The sequence below is a fragment of the Dioscorea cayenensis genome, chromosome 3, assembly GCF_009730915.1.
Source record: "Dioscorea cayenensis subsp. rotundata cultivar TDr96_F1 chromosome 3, TDr96_F1_v2_PseudoChromosome.rev07_lg8_w22 25.fasta, whole genome shotgun sequence".
In the NCBI taxonomy this organism is placed as follows: domain Eukaryota; kingdom Viridiplantae; phylum Streptophyta; class Magnoliopsida; order Dioscoreales; family Dioscoreaceae; genus Dioscorea; species Dioscorea cayenensis.
Window position 1 is genome coordinate 1,461,794 of NC_052473.1, and position 19,003 is coordinate 1,480,796.

The following is a 19,003-nucleotide window of genomic DNA, read 5'->3' on the forward strand; positions in this document are numbered from 1 at the left end:
TTTTGTGGAGATCTCTCAATGTTGAAATAATATAATAAAACTTAAAATTTAAAGTGGTTTGAAATATTGTGATTTATAGTGATTCTGTTCAGTAAGTGGTACTAATTAAAGTCATATTTGATATGTTAATCATATTTTAGTTATTTATTTAATTAAATTCAGTGTTTTATTCTCATTTATCTTTAATAATCTTCGGTTCAAAAAATTGTTCAGTTTGAACTCATTTATTAGCATTGATTTGTATTCAATTTGAGGTTTAAGTTCAAAAGTTCAGTGATTGATAAAGATCGAAAATCTTAGTGAAGGTTAAACAAGATCTTTAAGTTGGTTCAAACAAGACTTTGATTCAATGGGTTTTGGATGGGTTGATCTGGTTATTGACTGGGACAATGAAAGTATGTCATGTATACATCCAAAATATTTGCAAAAACTATATTGGGCTAATAAATCCCTCCTTCCATACAATCTTTTGTTGCATACATGACATATAAAAAACTGAATATAAAAGTAAAAAGTGAAGTAGCTCAAAAACAATTACTTAATATGGTGGTAAAAGTACTAGCAGCGTATGGGCAAGCACAGATTTGAAAACCTACTGGTTCACAGCACTGTTCATGGTACTTCACCCTGGAAGTAGAAGGGGTACAACTCCTCCCATAAGGAATCCACCGGAACGGAGGGGTACAACTCCTCCCATAAGGAATCCACCGGGAACCTATTTGAACAGTACTATAAATAGTTTCTAAGACCAGAAATAGTATTTAAATATTAATATGAACAACCACACCTTTTAAGACTAGGAATAGTATTTAAATAGTGATATGAACAACCCTGAAGGTGTGGGGTTTTGAACTCGCACCTGTCCATGCACTACCATGTTCCTTTACCACCAGACTAAGCAAGTGTTGGCTATATTACTTCACTCTTTGTTTCTATATTCAGTTCTCATGTGTCATTTATGCAATGAAGGATTGATTTATTCTTCAAACAAACAAGAGTTCCTTACATACAGAAAAACACAGATCAAATCAAATGCACTCAGCAATTCAAACAAAGAGTTCATTCCATACTAATCACTTGATCATAACGACAATTTAGAGTACCGAAACAAAGCCAGTAAGTTATTCGCAATGTTTCTCGATTAATTTTCTTATATTTTTGTTTGCGCAGATGAAATTGAAGCAATTGAAAGATAAATTTCTGTCTTCAATTCAAGTTAGACTTCATTACATGCATGAAAAACAACACAAAAGATAAGATCAAATGAAAGGCAATATTGAAGAAGAATTCAGCCAAAGAAGTTGGGATCATAACCATTGCTGGTGGTGGCCAAGATATAGTAAGCAACAATGTGACCAATGGAACCCCAAGCAAGAACATCAACAATGTTAAACCCCACAGGATCATTAGACTGGAGAATTCCTACAAACTCCTGAGCCCGGACATCTCCGGCTTCGAAGTGCGTCTTTCCGTTCTGCTCCGGCAAGCCTTGCTTGGCCACATTCTCTCTTTGGAAGTTGAAAAAGACGAACCGGCCTAAGAAAAGAGAGAGGCCAGTGCTGAGGCTGATAACCAGAGAAGGATTTAGCTCAGACTTGATGATTGGTTTGATGGTGGAAATGGAAGTGGTTTTGGAATGGAGTTTGGGGGAGGATGAAAAGGAGGTGAGTTTGAGGAGGAGGGAGTGGGAGGAGTCTGTGGGTTTGAGAGGCCTGAGGCCATGGAAGGAGGGTGGAGAAAGAGTGGGGATGGAGAAGAGAGTGGAAGCCATTGATGGAGAGGTTTGGAGGTGGTGAGATTGGTTTGAGATTGGTTTTGGGAATTGGAAGAGGAAGAGGAGCAAGAGATGGGAAAGTTATTGTTGGGGTTGAAATTTGGAGGGAAAGAGATTTGGAGATAGTTGAGTTGGAAGGAGTTGATTGGTTGGTAGTTGGGTGTGGTTTGGATAAGATGTGTTTGGGTACCATGATGCCTTAAGGTTTTATTTTTTTATTTTTTTATTTTTTTAATTTTAATTTTGACAAAACAAACAACAATATGAAACGGATGGTAAGACACTAAGACACCCAAGGAGGGAGGGTAAGGGTTCAAATATTTTCCCCTATAGTATTGTTACTGAACTGTTTATGTACTGTACACCTGGGCTAAGTACTATTCTTGTACTATTTATGACCTGGGTGTGGGTCTCTTGTGGGGAGAAATCGTAATTGGTGCACATCCGTATCTATCTATCCCTTTGGCAATCCCTTAAATGGGGGGCACTTGTCACTTAATAGTTAAAAAAAACAATATGAAACAACAATAAACAAGGTAATATAATGTTTTGCTTAATTAAAATGTGAAGTAATTTTTTTTGAATGACCGAAGAAAATGAATATCAAGATGGGTGCCTTTTTATAGGATGTTTCAAGTTGATTTTTTTAATTGTGGGTTGTACAAGCAAATAAAAATGATTTATATTAATATAGGAGTGAATGTGGATTTTTAAGTGTTCAAGATGTATTAGTAATTATTCATTTTTGTGGAATTATGTAAGTAATTTTTTTCTTTTTCATAGATAATATTGTAAGATTTGTGATTATTAGTATACTTCAGGGAAACTAATATAATATACATAGACTATATATCAACTACGGAGGTTTTGAATGTTCACAAGTATGAAAAATTAATGATAGAGAAATTTAGACACAATTCAATATTGAAAACAATGGTTTAAACAGTTATAGATATCTATGCACTGTTGAGACAGAATGATGATTTGAAGCCGTTGGATTTCAATTCAATGGTTGAAACACAAACATCCATAAAATTGAATTCTACTAACGTTCATAGAAGATGTGGCCTCATATATATATATATATATATATATATATAGAACAAATTTACTTGAATGAATTAACTGGTTATTCTATTTTTATGAACACAAACCTGCCTCAACTACATAAATAACTACTAAAAAAAAAAATGTTAATTAAAAAATCATTGTATTATTAAAGATACATTGCAATTAATACTTAAACCCTAAAAATGACCACTCATATCTTGTCCAACATTCTTTTGAAGAAAAAAACATATATATCACGTAATAACACATCACAACAAGAAATGCTTGACTAAAAAGCTTATCCAAAAATTCTATTATTTTAACAAGAATCATTCACCCCATTTAAAACCCTGATCCGTTAAGCAACAAGTGCATAAATTTCTACAAAAAAACATACACAAATTTGTTTAACTAGTCAGAAAACAAGTAGAGATGGCAATTTGTACCCTACCCGACGAGAGTATGCACAGATCATGACCGGTCAAAGAGGGTATTACCCTCTTTGACCGGGATACTGTACGGGAATCGTGACTACCCAGTTAGTTTTTGAGCTGGAGATGGTCGGGTAAGGGGTATGCCCTCTACCCCTACCTGCACCCTTACCCTTACCCTTACCCAGTTGAAGAGGGTTTGGGTAAAAACCTGCACTGCACTCCTTACCCTCTCATATATATATATATAATTTTTTTATAAAACTAAACATTTACTCATAATTTACTCAATATCTATTTTTCATAGATGATTAATTTGAAAAATAATACTTCAAATTTTTCTCTTAATATATTATTTTTAAATTTTATTTAATTTCTATATTTATATTTGATAATATTATCAAAAATTAAATTTTAGATTTATATTAAGAATCATAATTAAATTAAAAAAATAAACAAATATAAAAAAATTATAAGAACATCATGAAAAAAATAAGATACTTAATAAAAAAATCAATTGGATATAACTTATGAGAACAAAAATATTACTAGATATTATTACTTAGATATTTATAAAATTTGAAGTTTATATAAAATATAAATAGTAGATATATGAAAAAAAATTTTTTAAACAAAAACCAAGATGGTTAAACATGAACAAAAACAAAAGTGAGAGTTACCATCTGAGTCTCAAATAGACGCCATTTTTTATGTGATTATATAATTTAAGATAAGCGAAATATATATCAACTCGTAATTTTTGAATTTATGGATGTGTTTAAAGATTAGTAATATAAACGTATAATTAATTTATTTTTTTATTATTATTTAAATTTAATTCGATAATTTGAACAACGGGTAGAAATGCAGACTATGCAGAGTATCCCAGATCTCTGCGAGTAAGGGTAAGGAGTATGATTTTTCTACCCTGAAGGGTGCAGGTGAAGAGTACGGGTATGAGGTAGAGGGTTACGGTGCACGGGTAAGGGTTTTTGGCATACCCTACCCATACCCTACCCGTTGCCATCCCTAAAAACAAGTGAATGTTCTGTATGTTCACTCAGATGACACTTCTTGTTTCTTTGTACACATTCTCACTTTATTAAGATAAAACATGGAAAAAAAATTCTGAATTTTCCTGATCTTCTGCTGAAGAAGAAGATGATCATCTTCAACTCCAACAAAAACTGCGGGCGGAGTACTTTGGACAAAGAAAGTTGGTGTTAGCTTGTCTCACACGAATGAGTCAAGATAAGAGCAGTATCGACGGCGGCCGTACTGCAGGAGACTACCGTAACTGCGATCCCAAACTCCGACAAAGAAAGCTTCAGTATCAGGACTGAATGAAATGCCGGAGACTTCGCCGAAGAAATCCAGCTCTTGTCGTCTCTCAAATCCACTCCCTGTATCGAAGATGTGAACAAAGTCTGCAGGTTCTGCCATTGCCATGAACCTTCCATCCTCAGTGAAACGGATGGATCTTATCGCTCCAAGATTGCCTCCCAGTACTGTTACGGCTTTGGAGAGGTTTCGAACATCCCAAACACGGCAAGTCCTGTCCTGATTACCAGTGGCAAAAATCTGGCCATTGGGATGCCAAGCTGATGCAAAAGAGTAGTCCAAGTGACCATGCATCTCATGGACAATCTACAGCAAGGAAAAGAGAAACAAATCTGCTCATGATTTGTGTGTTTTTAGGAATTAAGCATGAAGTAAGAAGTAACCTTTCCGGTTTGAGCATCCACCAGTAAACCTTGAGGGTTGTCTCCCACAATGACAAGAAGCTTTCCGTTGGGACTAAGCGATGTATGCTGCACATGAGAGTATGTATGAAGAAATGGACAAATCCAGAGCCAGATCGAACTTTGTAAAACAGTCGAAGAACAATGGGTGGCCGAAAAAAGATAGTTATCAAAATCCTTTATTTTGTGTATAGCTAAAGGATCAGAGCTTAAACATTCCATATACTACTGATATCATACCTAACAAGCATTAAAGTTTTTGCAGAATTGGAAAAACAGAAAAATAAAAGTTTCAGACTTACATTCACTGGCCATGGAAAATCAAGAAGCTGGGAAAGCTGAAATTTCTCCATGTCATAGTCTCTTACACTACAGTCATTGTTTGAAGCCACAAAATGAGGAGCACCACTGACCATAATGATATCGGATGAGTCCCCAAGTCGATCAAAGTAAAACACAGAAACAGAAGTCACAATAGAAAAGAAAAAAAAAATACCTAGCACTGTCATAAATTTCCAGAGCATTTGTAATTGAATTGTCATTGTATGTCATTCGGCAGCAAAAGCTTATTCCTTTTCGATCTAAAGCCTGCATTTATGGCCCAAAACTAAGCATAAAGTCACAAACATTTTTCCTTCAAAATACAATATCATTGTTTTTTTTTATGTCCTGTGCAGGGAAATAAGTAATTGATAGGAAAAATTACTTTACAGATGAGTTCTCCCTGGAATCCACCAACTACAACCAAATTATTCTTCACAGCCAATGAACTAACTTGAGTTTGTACAAACCCTTCTAATAAACTTCCTGGGTGTTTCTGTCAAATTAAAATAGCGTGTGAACTTCATCTCAAAAGGGAAACATTGGCAGCAATATTGACATTAAATGATAATATTATGGAAAGCAAATTAGTAAGCAATGCACCTCAGAGGGAGCCACATGCCCAGACAAGTTCATGATTTCACACTTTTCACTAGTTATCGCTGACCAATGAAGGACAGAGAAGTGTGACATAAGATAAACGTCATGTTTAGTTGTAGCCCAAACAAGATTCCTCAGCTGCAAAACAATGGGCAGTAATTACCTAGTCAGCTTCAATGATAACCAACAAAAGATAAGAAAGTCAGAGAGGACCAATTGTGATTCAAAACATTGGAGGAACAATCACATAAAATTTAATTTTTTTATCACTTTCAGTCAGAAAGGACCAATTGTGATTCAAAACATTGGAGGAACAATCACATAAAATTTAATTTTTTTATCACTTTCAATCTTCAACGACAAAAAAGCCTCAGCAAAAAACGGCATGATAAAAAGAAAGACAAGAAGCTCTATGCAAACAGAAAGTTACATCACTCAAAACAAGAACATATTCAACAGCTGAAATGAAATGAAGCCAAAATACAAATACAATGAATTTCTCTTTCTTACTTGGAAATGAAGGATAGTTGACTTCACAGATCTTGTATTTCGCTGAAAGTCATAAAACAAACCTCCTTTCTTTGACGGTTTGCAATCCTGGATAAAGGAAAAGCATGAAAGGAGGTACATTGCAAAAAACAGGCCAAACCAAATTTTATTTCTCATGCCTTTGCTGACTGTAGTCCAGAATGGAGAACGTTTTCGTAATTCTTGTATTGTTCTAATCTGGTTTGCCGATACTTCTCCCTTGTGATGCTTAGTTGATTCCAAGGTATGCCTTGGATATCCTTTCCTCTTCTCACATCAGTGGATAAAATATCCATTGCCCTACCATCCTTAAAAATAAGCACACAAAATCTTCTTTTAGCAAATCCACCCATACCACGACAATCCATATATAGCATTTAAACAATTCAAACAGAAAATCATTTCAGTCCTTAGATAAATGTCATGTAGGAAGAGATGCACATACAATGTGGTCATGATCGTCCTCGTCGGAGTCTGATTCCCCTAAACCTTGTCCATGAAACTCTTCATCCATTTCATCATCCAGCTCTTCCATTTCAAAATCATCTGCCATACCTATCATCAGCTTACTTGGCACCGAGTCTACTGACTACCGAGATGGAAGAACTTCAGAGAAGAACAACTTTGAACTAAAATAAAATTAAAACAACCAATCAGCCATCAATTGATGAAGTTAAAGAAACAAAGAATTATATGACATTTCCAATCAACACAAAAGATTTAATTACATCCCATCAAAGATTTCAATTAAGTTCAACAAAACAGTGATGCTTCAAGATGCAATCCAGTAAACTAAAAATCATAGCATACATTAGCACGAGAACAAATGAATCCCTAAACTAAAAATATTTACAGGAACCACATGATATAAGCTAAATAGTACCAGATACACCCAAACCATATCAATGACTAAACAGAATTAGGGCAAATAGGCATAGAGACAGTACCAAAATGATTCATTTATACTAAAATTACCAAAAAAAAAAATCACAATGGTCAGTACAACAAAGCAGTTTAGATCCTTGAACAGACTTGGGGCATATATTCCTAGAAATCATATCAAATTCTACATACCAATCATCCAAAAACTCTTCCGAGAAAAAAAAATTAGTAACTATCTCTGATGATTCATCCAAAATTTGGTCCCAAACTTCTCCAAATCACAAATCCAACACCATAAAACCCAAAAATAAGAGCATAGATACATCAATCGAAACAAAACCACACAACATGAAATTTTTACCAGATATCTCGAATCAACACAAGAAAAATTACAAAAACCACGCAGAATCCAAGCAAAAGAACAAACATATGAAACAATTCGAACCTAAAATCGAAGCAATCGAAGGGTTTGCAGTCTCGATTCAAAGAGGGAAAGGATCAACATCGCTGAGAGAAAAAATTTGATCTTTTTATTCTTCGAGAAACATTGCGCAAGCGAGAGAGCGACATTGGATTTTATCCAAGAATAGAACCCTTGATTTTACAATAATACCCATCATATCTATTCAAAATTACAGAATACCACCGTAATAAATATCAGTAGGCCCAAGGGTAAAACGGTCACAATAAAATTTTCAGCGTCAACGAATGTATTTGTCTAAATCTGAAGGTTTAATAATTAAAACCATTATTTTATTTTTGGTGGTTTCTCAATTAAATATCATAACAATTATTTATCAATACAATTATTTGCAATTAATGCAAAATGATTTCAAAATTAGAAGTAAAACATTGAATTTTCATGCAATTCAACAGCATGAAATTTATTTCTATTAATTAACACAAAGATTTCTTCACTCATAACTTACAAATGATACACATATTCATGTGAATGGATCAAATGAAAAACACAACAAATTCTTGTAAAAAAAAAAATCAGTGATCAAACACCATTGAAATATACTAAGAAGAATGACATGAATCCAGAAACAATGGTTATGAGAGCAAAGAGTTTCTGATTTTTCCGGCAAGAGCCTGAGTTACTATTTTCTGCACTCTGTGGCCCGGCCGCAGGACAAATGAGGCCGTCTTTTCCACCTTTGCACTCGCTTGAAAACAGACCCGGCGGGTAACGTGCGCGGATGTTAAGGTAACTAAACATAGTCGATGCGCAGTTATTTGTGAGATCATTGAGTTCAGCGGCATACGGGCATGCAAATTCCGTTAGAGCTCCGCAGCAGAGATCGGCGGGGTACCGCGGTCCTTTGCATTTGCTTGTGATTATAGTGTAGTTCATGAACTCGAAGTTTAGAGGGCAATCTGACAGAGTGACAACAAAATTAGCAGAAATTTCGAAACAAACAAACATGGTATGGTTTATAGTCATTGGTTTACTTGGTCAGCATTAATTTAATCGGGTTGTTTATAATGTAGACAGATGTCAGCATGTTGAAAATGAACGATAATGAAATAATAGAAGCCGGAAGTTTTACATATACGGAAGTCCTGTATCGGCGAAGAGTCATTAGTTTTATTAGGTTTCTTAGAGGTTAACATCTGATGATATCATGCTTTCGCTGTCAGAAAACACATAATAATACGATATTTGCATAGAACGCCAACCTTACGATAAATAAATATATAATATCTAATTAAAACATAAGACCTCTTGTATTTATTAATATGACCGGGAAATCACATCGACTATGGATGATGGTTAGAAGATTAGAACCTGCCTCATTAATTTTACTAAAATGGTTAGGTTGGTGTCATACATCATCAGATACAGTTGCATCTTCGAATCCTAACACTGACCTCTGCAAGGTTTTCGTCAATCATATGCATAGTTGGTAAGCAAGAAAATGATATCTTGACAACAAATTAAAGCTCATTTTCACATTGGCAGGAACAATAAATACAAACAAAGAGTATACAAAGAAGAGTTCAAGCTCTTTAGAACAAACTTTGATGAATTATATTGCAAGTTTAATGTAACCTAATTCATTTGAACATTCATCAACATTTACAATTCTATTTGGTGGAACAACTGAAGAGTGACATATATAGCACAAGGGACACCAACTAGTCACAATTCCTACCCAACATAAGTGTTCATTCAACAACTACCATAAAGTACAACCAAAATTTGTTCTCATTTTCTCATCAAGATGTTTAAACTATATTCAAAGTACACAACAACAACAAGCCATTAGTCCCAACAATCAAGAGCAAAAAAACTATATAAACCAAGACCATAGATATCATTTCGTAAAGTTTCTAAGTTTATCGTTTCCTTTTTTCCGACCCTTCACCTGAAGAGCTTCGATCTTTTGTATAGAAATATCTATCGGTCATCTAAGAACATGTTCATACTGTTTTAATCGATTCTCTCTTAACATAAATTTTCCTTACAACTATACAATCAAGTCAAATCAATTTCTGTTTAATAACAGAGACTTTCCAACCAAACATGTATTCAAATAGCTGTGCAATGGAAAATCTTTTTTTTTTTTTCTTTTTTACACAATCAAAGAGCCTCTCAAATGATTGCTATAATTATACATAATCACAATTCTTCAATCTGAAAAATTCCAATATAAATCCAGATAATGTTTAATCAAACAATCAAAAGTCCCAAACTTTATGCAAGATTTCACATCTAATCCAATCCTCTCATCACAAACCCCAATTTATTGTCAAAATTTCCATTAAAAAGGATTAAAGACAAAGAAATCAAAATCAAAAAGCTTACTCGTCTTCGTCTGCAAAAGACTCCGGCCAGTCAATCCATTGCTATGCAGCACATCATCTGCCAAAATAAATTACATAAAAATCAAATAAAAAAAACAAAGAACTCAAAATTAGATTAAAAAAACACACAAAAAAACAGAAATTAAAGATCAAACACAAAACTAATACCAGAAATGAAAGTAGAGGCAGCTCCAAATCCAGTGAAAATCAAGAACAACACCACCCGCAATACCAGCCCATCATCCAAACCCATTTCTCAAAAACCAAAAATCCAAACAAAGTCAACAAATTTTTTGAAGAAAAAAGTGATCTTTTCTTTGCGAGAGATAAAGCGAGCTTGAAAACGCGGTTTTTAGGAGGCGGAGTGGAGAACAGAGCTGAAGAAGGTCTTAATGTGGTCCAGCGGAACAATTTATCATTTTCTTATATAAGACTTACTTGGTCATATATGATATTAAAAAATAAAATAAAATTATAGAATAAATGAATGCATTAAGAAATAAGAATGTTCGGACGTAGCATTTTAATATAGGCTTTAGGCTTTTGTTTATTAAAATTAATTATTGTATTCTAGCATTTCATAATATACGTAAATATATATATTTTTATTTGTATTTTTATATTTTTCAATCATATAGCAAAAATAACATCTGTTATAATTTATTCATTTTTTTTTTTTAAAATTAGAAAATCAAGACCGATGATTCGACTTTTTTTTAATGTATAGTTGTGATATAATAACATGAATATATTTATATATGCATAGCTTAATTGGGGCTTCACAAGTTGGGAAATCATTGATTATTTTTAAAAGTAAAAAATAATTAAATTGGTTAATTATTTGATTATGATTTGCAAATTTCATAAACTTATTGTATAGGTTATTGCTTCTGAATTTTATAAAAATAAAAATAAAAAAATGGCCACAATTGCATTACTTTAATCACTTCCATGCCTTCCACTAGGCAGAAGTGGGGAACTGGCTTGACTTGACTTAGACTTCCAATGGGAAAAGTCCCACTTCCAATACTCCATTCAACTAATTTCAAAAGTGATCAATGACCCAGTGATTTTATTAAATAGTCAAATTATTTTTAAACCCTTTTATAAATGATGAAAATTCAAATGTAAAAGTAAAAAATATATTTTTTAAAAAATATGAATAATAATTATATGTAAATAGTTCTATAGTGATTGTTTGTACACTTCCAGTATTCACATGAGACGAATCTCTCCCATTTGCTCTGTTGAAACTTATACCCTTCTTATTTTTTTAACAACCTAACTGCTCATCTTCGGGAAAAAAAACTTACATCCAGGAACCAAACACTCCCTAACATTAACAAGCAAAAGACAGTGAGAAGTGAAGATGTGGGAACTCAAATTACACTACATCCAGACTAACACAATTGAATGTGTTCAGGTTGGATGCACAGCCGAAGATTTAAAAACCATTCTCAGATGCCAATAAACACAACAGAGTTTATATTTTGACAGACCTTGGATCACAAGGGTGTAAAAGTTTAAAACTAAATTTAGAGGCTGTGTTGAATACCCAAGGGAAAACTAACAACACAGGGTACATATGAACCGGATTTTTCTTTTTTCTTTTTTTTCTTTTTTACTTTGTCTACATTTTCATTCTCTTTTTTTCCTTGCACAAATCCTCCATCAAGGAGCTGCAATCTGCTGATTTGGCAAGATCAGAGAAAATGTGTTGAATTCTGTCTCATGGCCAGAAGAAAGTTTCAGAAAGAGATAGACTTCGCAGGTGGCCGATCGAGATCCCCGCCTCCGGAGTTTCTTGGGCATCCCATCTTCAGAGGGAGCTCCCTTTGTCTATGTTAAGCAAAATTTCTTTTTCTGCATGAAGAATGTAATTAGTATCACAGAGTCATCAGTAAATGTTGAAAGTTAATCAGGAGCAAAGACGACCATTTTCATTAAATGAAATGGCTGAAAACCAGAGAGTTCCAGTAGTTCAGAACAATTTAAGAACTTAGATGTCCACTTCATCAAAATAAAAATGAGATATCACCTAGTGCCACCTGCTCTTACAGTCTGTAACCGAAAACTGAGTCGAGCAATTCATGAACCATGAACATTTGATTTGATGATATTCAGCTAGAGAAGTTGATTACAGTAAATTTAAAATGAAATAAACTCGAACATAATTTTAACATATGAAATTCAAGTAAAACCTCAAATAGAAACCCAATCAGAACCTAGTTAATTTGAGTTTTTGTGCCAGAATACATAGCTAAACAAGCATAACTACCAAAAAAATAAATAACCAAAGAGTAGAGGCTGACTATGAAAAGCTTGTAGGGAGAGTCGGTTAATGAAGTGGTAGGAAATAATGATTTTGAACCCAGTTTTGCAAATGCGTAAAACAAAGCAGGTCAAGTTAGCTCAAATTCAGCTATTTTACAACTTAGTCATGCGTGAGTCAAGAAGAGTATAACGTATGAATAACATAGTAGATGCCAGCTCTGAAAGTGACTTACCCTCGCACTAGACTCCTGCACGGATTCTAATGTATCTTGAATCTCCACCTGCTTTATGACAGTGGCATGCAGTACCTGAAAGCATAAAAATATGATCTGAATAAAGAACAATGAAGAAAACCAACCACTGCAGAACATGGTTTAAAAAGAAAGGCATTAGGTAACAAACTAACTCTGACATCAATTCTAGTTAAACCACTAACAAGTTGTTCACCACTTGGGAAATATTCTTGACAATGAGTACTAATAATCTCCAACAACTCCAGAGGGTATTGGCCCGCCCATCTTGATATTTTGAAGCATTTGAGAAAAAGACTATTTCCAAACCTATTTGCATTTAAAGCTGGGCTGGTGTCTTGGCCAGGGTCACTGGTTTCAGAAAATCATGCTCAACGAGCCTTCTCAGAAATCACATATATCAGGTGATGGTAATTAAGTGAAATGTCTACAAATTTTCAAGCTAGAAAAATTTAAAACCAACTCAGGTGAAACAGAATGATATTATGTAATCAAACAACAAATACAAGTATAAGTAATAGAGCAAGGACAGCACCAACATTATATGCTATATCATAAAGAATGGTCCACCACATATAGTATGAAAGTTCAGCACAGGCAAGCACTGAGATTGAAACACAAACTTAGAACTCAATAGTAAAAATTTGTTTGACCCATAACACGAGTCATTTTTTCATTTGCTTCAAAGTTACACATTAAAAACCATAAGCTCAGTTAAAGTTGACTTACTTTCTTTGTCCTATCGAGGTCACACTCGATTGATTTTATCCTTTCCCAAGATTCAAGGAGCATGTGATCTTTATCCACAGGAATCTCAGCAGGCTTATTGTTAAGTTCATGGAGCATGGTCTCCAGCCTTTGAAGACGCTCCAAGCAAGGAGTTACAGGGTCTTCCTTGGCAGCATCTGCAGCTGGTTCTGCAATTGGTTGTTCATCTGCAGCAGGGACTAATGTGTCTGAAGGATGGACATTTTCCAACCTTTCACGTCTTTGAACAAAAATGTGAACGAAGGACAGAACTTTGACCAAGAATGCCACAAGTGTCCTTGCAAGATATCGCAAACACCCTTCCTCCACGTCAGCTTTGGTGGTCATACACCTGTCTAAAACTGAATTGCCTGTAACAATATTATAAAATCCATTAAAGATGTGCCAGCGCAAAACCATTAAAAAAACACAATGAAACAGAATACACAATACCGCCGGCTCAATATACTGATTAAAACTCACACAATTCATATAAATTTAAGCAGTCAAACTGAAAATTTTCAAGTAAAATGCAGACCATGCAAGCATAATGAAACAAAAAATTAAGCATGTTTACAGGTTTTAGTGGGGAAAAAAACCTTCTCCACAAAAGAAAAAACAGTCCCAGTTTGCATCTGCAAATTAATGCAAAAGTCATCCCGGGATAAAAATAACATAATCAAATTTAGCTCGGTAAAATTATCATGATCCAGTTAGAACATCTTCCAGAGAGTAGCCAAAACCCTAAACAGATGAAAATCATTATAGTTCCTCTTATTATGTGCAAAAGGTCATATTGGAGTCCAATAACAAATTGGATAACCAAAAATATCCCATTCTCTTAAGTGGAGAGCAAAAACAGAATCACTGTAGCATTCTCAATTGACAGTACCTGGAGAACAAGATGTTCCATTGACATATGCGCGCCTCTTATCTTTCAGTCCTATGCTTGTACTCACAGAAGCAGCTGATCCTCGACCATTGTCTATAGTTTTATCAACCACAACAAAATTGTCATCACAACTATAGTAAGCTGTGGTATCCCTTGACCTAACCTGTGTAATTCACAGGAAGTACTTAACACAAACAGAAAACTTAGCCAGCCAACATCATATACAATGGGCAATGTAACTATTTAACGCTGATAACAAAATATTGACAGTAAGATGAGTCAAACTAACTTCTTCATGCACTGGAGCCAAACGAGTGAAATCTGCTATCCTAGATAATACAGGGGAACCAAGATCATCAACATCCGATCCTGATTCAGCTGTTGATGTATCACTAAACCTTCCCTGCCAATCAAAAAAGAAAAGGATAAGGTACATTCCTCAGGATAAAAGTTGAACAGTTAATCTTAATGATCAAAATAACAAAATCACAAGAAAAAAAAAAGGTCTAACCTTTGCCTTTAATGGTCGTAACCTAGGGTATAACTCACTTTTCCGTTCACCATCTGGTACCAGCCTTATTTCCCTCACAAATGTAGCATCAGCATTCCTCGCAAGCTAAATCAAATGTAAATTTCTCTTTATAACTAGACCATGGGGCTAACCAGTAAGATGTCATGCACATTATATTCATGAAGAGATGTGTGTACCTTAACAATGATAGGGTCATTCCAAGGCCCTTTGTTGGATCTAAAACATCCTCCCTGGTCAGAGCATGTGCATGAGCCACCCAAGGATTCTGGTAGTTGGCTGAAGGAGAAAAATAAAATATCTGTAGGTAAGCAGATTGAGATCTCAAAGGTAAGCAAGAGAGAGCCAGAAATTAGGAAAACAGAACAACACCTTGCGTCAATGACTTCTAGTAATCTGCTCTGATATTTGCTCCCGATTACCTGCAAGCAGAGAAGCATGCACTCCTCATTTAAGATTTTGAATGTAAGAAAGAATTAAAGCAATCCCTTAAAAGCATGATCCTTACATGAATTTTCGAAACCGTCTTAGGGTCAAGAAAGCCTTTCAAAGTGTTCCAGAATAGTTTGAAAGAATGTCCAGCATTAATGATGAACATTTCATTGAGTGTCTGCATGATGAACACATCAGAATTGTTCCTCTAAACATATACATCATCAGGAGTCTCATATAGAGATGTACTGGCACAAAAGACTATACCTCTGGATAGTAATCACCATCCATTTTTTGAACAGCTCGAACAATATCTATAATTGTCTTGTTGAGAGACTTTATTCCCTGCATTACAATGTCACACAAGGGCAAGGATCAAACTAAAAATCATTGAAATAAGCCAAAATAGTAAAAAAAAAAAATCTATACAATCAATTGATTATCAATCTTATCCAAACATTTAATGGTCACAGACTCACAATTTGATGCTTAAGACTTTTTCTCAATGTAATGCCCCATCTATATCCAACTAGATTGGACCATCTTAAAACTCGTTTAATTTTATTCGACTTTCAAGTAAGAAAACACTACAATCAGAATTTTTAGATGTAAACTGAGCTCACATACAAATGAAACTTATAAGGAGCTCCCAGCTTATAGTTTTTAACTAGTAAAACAACACAATCACAATTATTGAATGTAAACTGAGCTGACACACAAATAAAATTTATAAGGAGCTCCCAGCTTACCAGTCCATGAGCATCCAAAATTGAGGTTGTGGAGTCAATGTGCTTCTTAGCAGCAATTGAACAAGCAGGAAATCTTTCAAGGAAGGCCCTCTCAAACTCTTGCACATGATACTTCATATAACGTTCAAGTGTAGTGATGCGCATAAGCCTGCTATGGTCAATTGCTCCAATTTTTTCAATGTAGACAGGTCTTCCACCTTTGTCAACTCCATGATAACATTGGGGATAATTTTGTAGAACTTCCTCAAGTTCTTCATATTCAAAATCCTGAAATCGAATCCTTAGTTTGTCTCATAATTTTGCATGATATCTCATCTAGGAAGATAGACCATATTCAACAAGCAACACAATTTACCCAAATGGACATTAAGTTGATTATCAGGAGCAGACATCAAAATTAATATCTGGTAACTAAAAAAGTTCAAGATTGTTAGCAAGTTGCAAAATTAAGCCAAGATATGTTTTTTTGCAGATAAATGAAGCAATAAGTCAAAACATCATTGTCAGACCAACAATTACACAATAAATTAATTGGGTACCAACATATTTGATAAGAGAAAGAAGCAGAACAATGGCAAGGTAACAAAACAAAAAAGAAAAAGAAAATATCAAGGTTTTCACTGATTCTTGTAATTTTGACCTAACAGGAAAATTTCTAAAAGAAAAACAGTAACAAGGATATAAATTTAAGACACAGTCACCAATAGATCAAGCAAAGAGGTTTTTAATTTAACAAACTTCTAGGCTGAAAACGACAAAATCAATTACAACTTCACAAATGTAAATCCAGAAAGTAAATTTTGATAACTAATTGTTCTTCACCTCCAATATGGTATCAGTCCCAAACTCTTTTCGCCAACGAAGCATCTCTGCCCACATTTCACTTGCTTTCTCAAAGTCAAATTTCCTAGCTTTCAGAAACCTGCATAGAATAGTCATGGGCTTAATAAGAAGGAAAACATTCACTTAAACTTTAAGTGACAAGACTATATTGTAGACATAAAACAGAAAGCAGATATGAACCTTAGTAACATGTGATAGTCATCATGCTTCTCAGGCAGGAGGTCTCTGGCAATAAGCTCTTGCCGGAATGCATGAACAGCCCGCTCCTCTTCTGCATCTCGTATGTCCTCAATGGACACTGATGACACCCGGTAATCAATCTTCCTCTTACCTCGCTTCTTCAGAGAATGGGTAATTTTCGAGGATGCATTCAATGCCTTCTTCTTGAGGGACCCAATTTTTGTCCTCCTCCTCTCATCTTCAGAGTTTTCTACATCTGATCTTCTCTCCCTTATCTCATCTTGAACTAAATACAATTCAGGCCCTTCAACATGTTCTACTGCAAGAAGGTAAAAAGAATATTCTCAAACCCAAAAATCTAAACATATCAAACTTCATCTGAGTCATTCAAAAGATTTCATGTACTTACAAGACATTTTCAACAAACTCTGAACAAGAATTACCACTTAAACTCTGGAAGACTCTGATCTGACAAGGAAAAAAAAAGAAAAGTAAGATATCATAATAACTCCTGATACAAGGAATGTCAGAATCTCATCTTATCTGAACATTCTGGGAAAACCAAAGGTACAACATTGAAGGACAGCAAATGCAGCAAGGCTTCACTAATGAATAAATAAATAAATAAATAAACATTTAAAAAAAGCATGGATACATCATATCTAAATCAAAATAAATTCTATGATTCTACTTGCCATGCAAAAATGAGAGAATAAAGCTAACATGTAACAATGTGAGATAAAGCTATTGAAAGATTTCCATTTTCAGCTGCTAGAGCTTCCCTGCTCAAACGAACTAAAAGAAAACCCTGATAGATCTCAAATTAAAAAAAATAATTAAAAAAAAAACTAAAATCCAGTTTTTATGTATCATTTTGGCATCGATATAATTATTTGAAACAGCATTCATAATTTACAGTTTAAAAAAACAAAAAAAAACAGCATTTCCAAAAAGCTTCATAAAAAAAAATCAAGTTCCACTGAGATACAGCATTGAACACCGTACATCAAGAAAAGCACCGATCGGAGATCCAAGAATGAGAAAACGATAATTTTCCGATTGAAAAATCAAGGAAAAAGAAAAAAGAAACAGATCGAGAAGGAGTTCGAAACAAAACGCACCTCATTCAGAGCTTCAAAATCCAGTAAGCAAACCCTGTGAAACGCCCCGCATTTGCCTCACAATGCTTCAGCAGCTAAAAAAGGAAAGCAAAAAATCGCAATAAATATCACCGATCCCCAAAAACCTCCGTTCGAACCGCAATAAATCACAACAAATTCCACAAAAACGCCCCACAATAAACACAACCAGAAACTCCCCAAAAACCAAACCGCTTTTCAATCAAGAAACCGAGATCTCGATCCCGATCTCCCAAGCCCTCCATCCAAAACACCATTCCCAAACCCCAAAACACTCAAAAACAATCAACACCCACCTCCCCGTACCTCAAAACCAAGATCCAAGCCGCAACGATGACCAAACTCAAGATCAACCACAAAAGATCCAAAAAAAAAATCCAGAAAAAAATCCCTCAAAATTCAACAACGAAGATAGGGATTCAACAGAGAAGCGAATCGGATCAAGATCGATCTCTCTTTCCCCGAGGGATCGAACGGGAGAGGCTGGAGCGGCGTCGCCAAAAGCTTGAGCTTTAGCTAAGCTCTTTAGGCTTTGGATTTTTTTCCTATATAAGAGAAGGGAAGGAGCAAAGGAGAATACGGTTTTATATACGCCAGGGGGGTATTTGTAAATATAAATAGTTTTAGGGGGTTGGCGATCGCTTTCGGCCGGATCGGGTGGACCACTCGGAGTGAATCGCCGATGTTTTAACATTGACTACGGTTTCTCGAAGTGCACGCCGCTTTCTCCCGAGTTATTGAGAAAAGGGTACTGTGGTAATTTTGCACCTGAATTTTTTTTTTTTTATGGTGATATTACTGCCCATAAATAAATATTTATGTTTTAGA

At 34.7% G+C, this 19,003-nt stretch overlaps 4 protein-coding genes across 5 annotated transcripts; all 4 read right to left on the bottom strand.

Moving 5' to 3' along the window:
• Nucleotides 1-1,171: 1,171 nt before the first annotated feature.
• Nucleotides 1,172-1,859, bottom strand: LOC120283716 (photosystem I reaction center subunit V, chloroplastic). Its single transcript, XM_039290441.1, has one exon. It carries the CDS (start codon nt 1,769-1,771, stop codon nt 1,289-1,291), a length of 483 nt encoding a protein of 160 aa, XP_039146375.1. The 5' UTR covers nt 1,772-1,859; the 3' UTR covers nt 1,172-1,288.
• A 2,426-nt stretch (nt 1,860-4,285) lies between these two features.
• Nucleotides 4,286-7,880, bottom strand: LOC120253214 (uncharacterized WD repeat-containing protein C2A9.03-like). The gene is made up of 10 exons (XM_039261543.1): nt 7,774-7,880; nt 6,892-7,075; nt 6,587-6,754; nt 6,429-6,515; nt 5,922-6,056; nt 5,704-5,814; nt 5,494-5,585; nt 5,300-5,405; nt 4,980-5,066; nt 4,286-4,902 (listed from the first exon to the last, which is right to left on the bottom strand). The coding sequence occupies exons 2-10, from the start codon at nt 7,006-7,008 to the stop codon at nt 4,489-4,491; spliced, it is 1,317 nt and encodes a 438-aa protein (XP_039117477.1). The 5' UTR covers nt 7,009-7,075; nt 7,774-7,880; the 3' UTR covers nt 4,286-4,488.
• A 345-nt stretch (nt 7,881-8,225) lies between these two features.
• LOC120253224 (GPI-anchored protein LLG1-like) lies at nt 8,226-10,409 on the bottom strand. The gene is made up of 3 exons (XM_039261553.1): nt 10,308-10,409; nt 10,141-10,197; nt 8,226-8,708 (listed from the first exon to the last, which is right to left on the bottom strand). Exons 1-3 carry the CDS (start codon nt 10,390-10,392, stop codon nt 8,332-8,334), a joined length of 519 nt encoding a protein of 172 aa, XP_039117487.1. The 5' UTR covers nt 10,393-10,409; the 3' UTR covers nt 8,226-8,331.
• A 1,338-nt stretch (nt 10,410-11,747) lies between these two features.
• Nucleotides 11,748-18,729, bottom strand: LOC120253199 (phosphatidylinositol/phosphatidylcholine transfer protein SFH13-like). Of its 2 annotated transcripts, none has more exons than XM_039261527.1 (16): nt 18,482-18,729; nt 18,158-18,231; nt 17,446-17,504; nt 17,037-17,355; nt 16,836-16,935; nt 16,014-16,280; nt 15,532-15,609; nt 15,341-15,442; nt 15,205-15,254; nt 15,012-15,111; nt 14,815-14,919; nt 14,593-14,706; nt 14,304-14,466; nt 13,394-13,782; nt 12,647-12,721; nt 11,748-12,002 (listed from the first exon to the last, which is right to left on the bottom strand). In XM_039261527.1, exons 3-16 carry the CDS (start codon nt 17,450-17,452, stop codon nt 11,979-11,981), a joined length of 1,893 nt encoding a protein of 630 aa, XP_039117461.1. In that variant the 5' UTR covers nt 17,453-17,504; nt 18,158-18,231; nt 18,482-18,729; the 3' UTR covers nt 11,748-11,978. The 2 variants fall into 2 exon arrangements, with proteins under 2 accessions (XP_039117461.1, XP_039117466.1); XM_039261532.1 differs by having other exon boundaries at nt 18,472-18,729.
• Nucleotides 18,730-19,003: the final 274 nt, after the last annotated feature.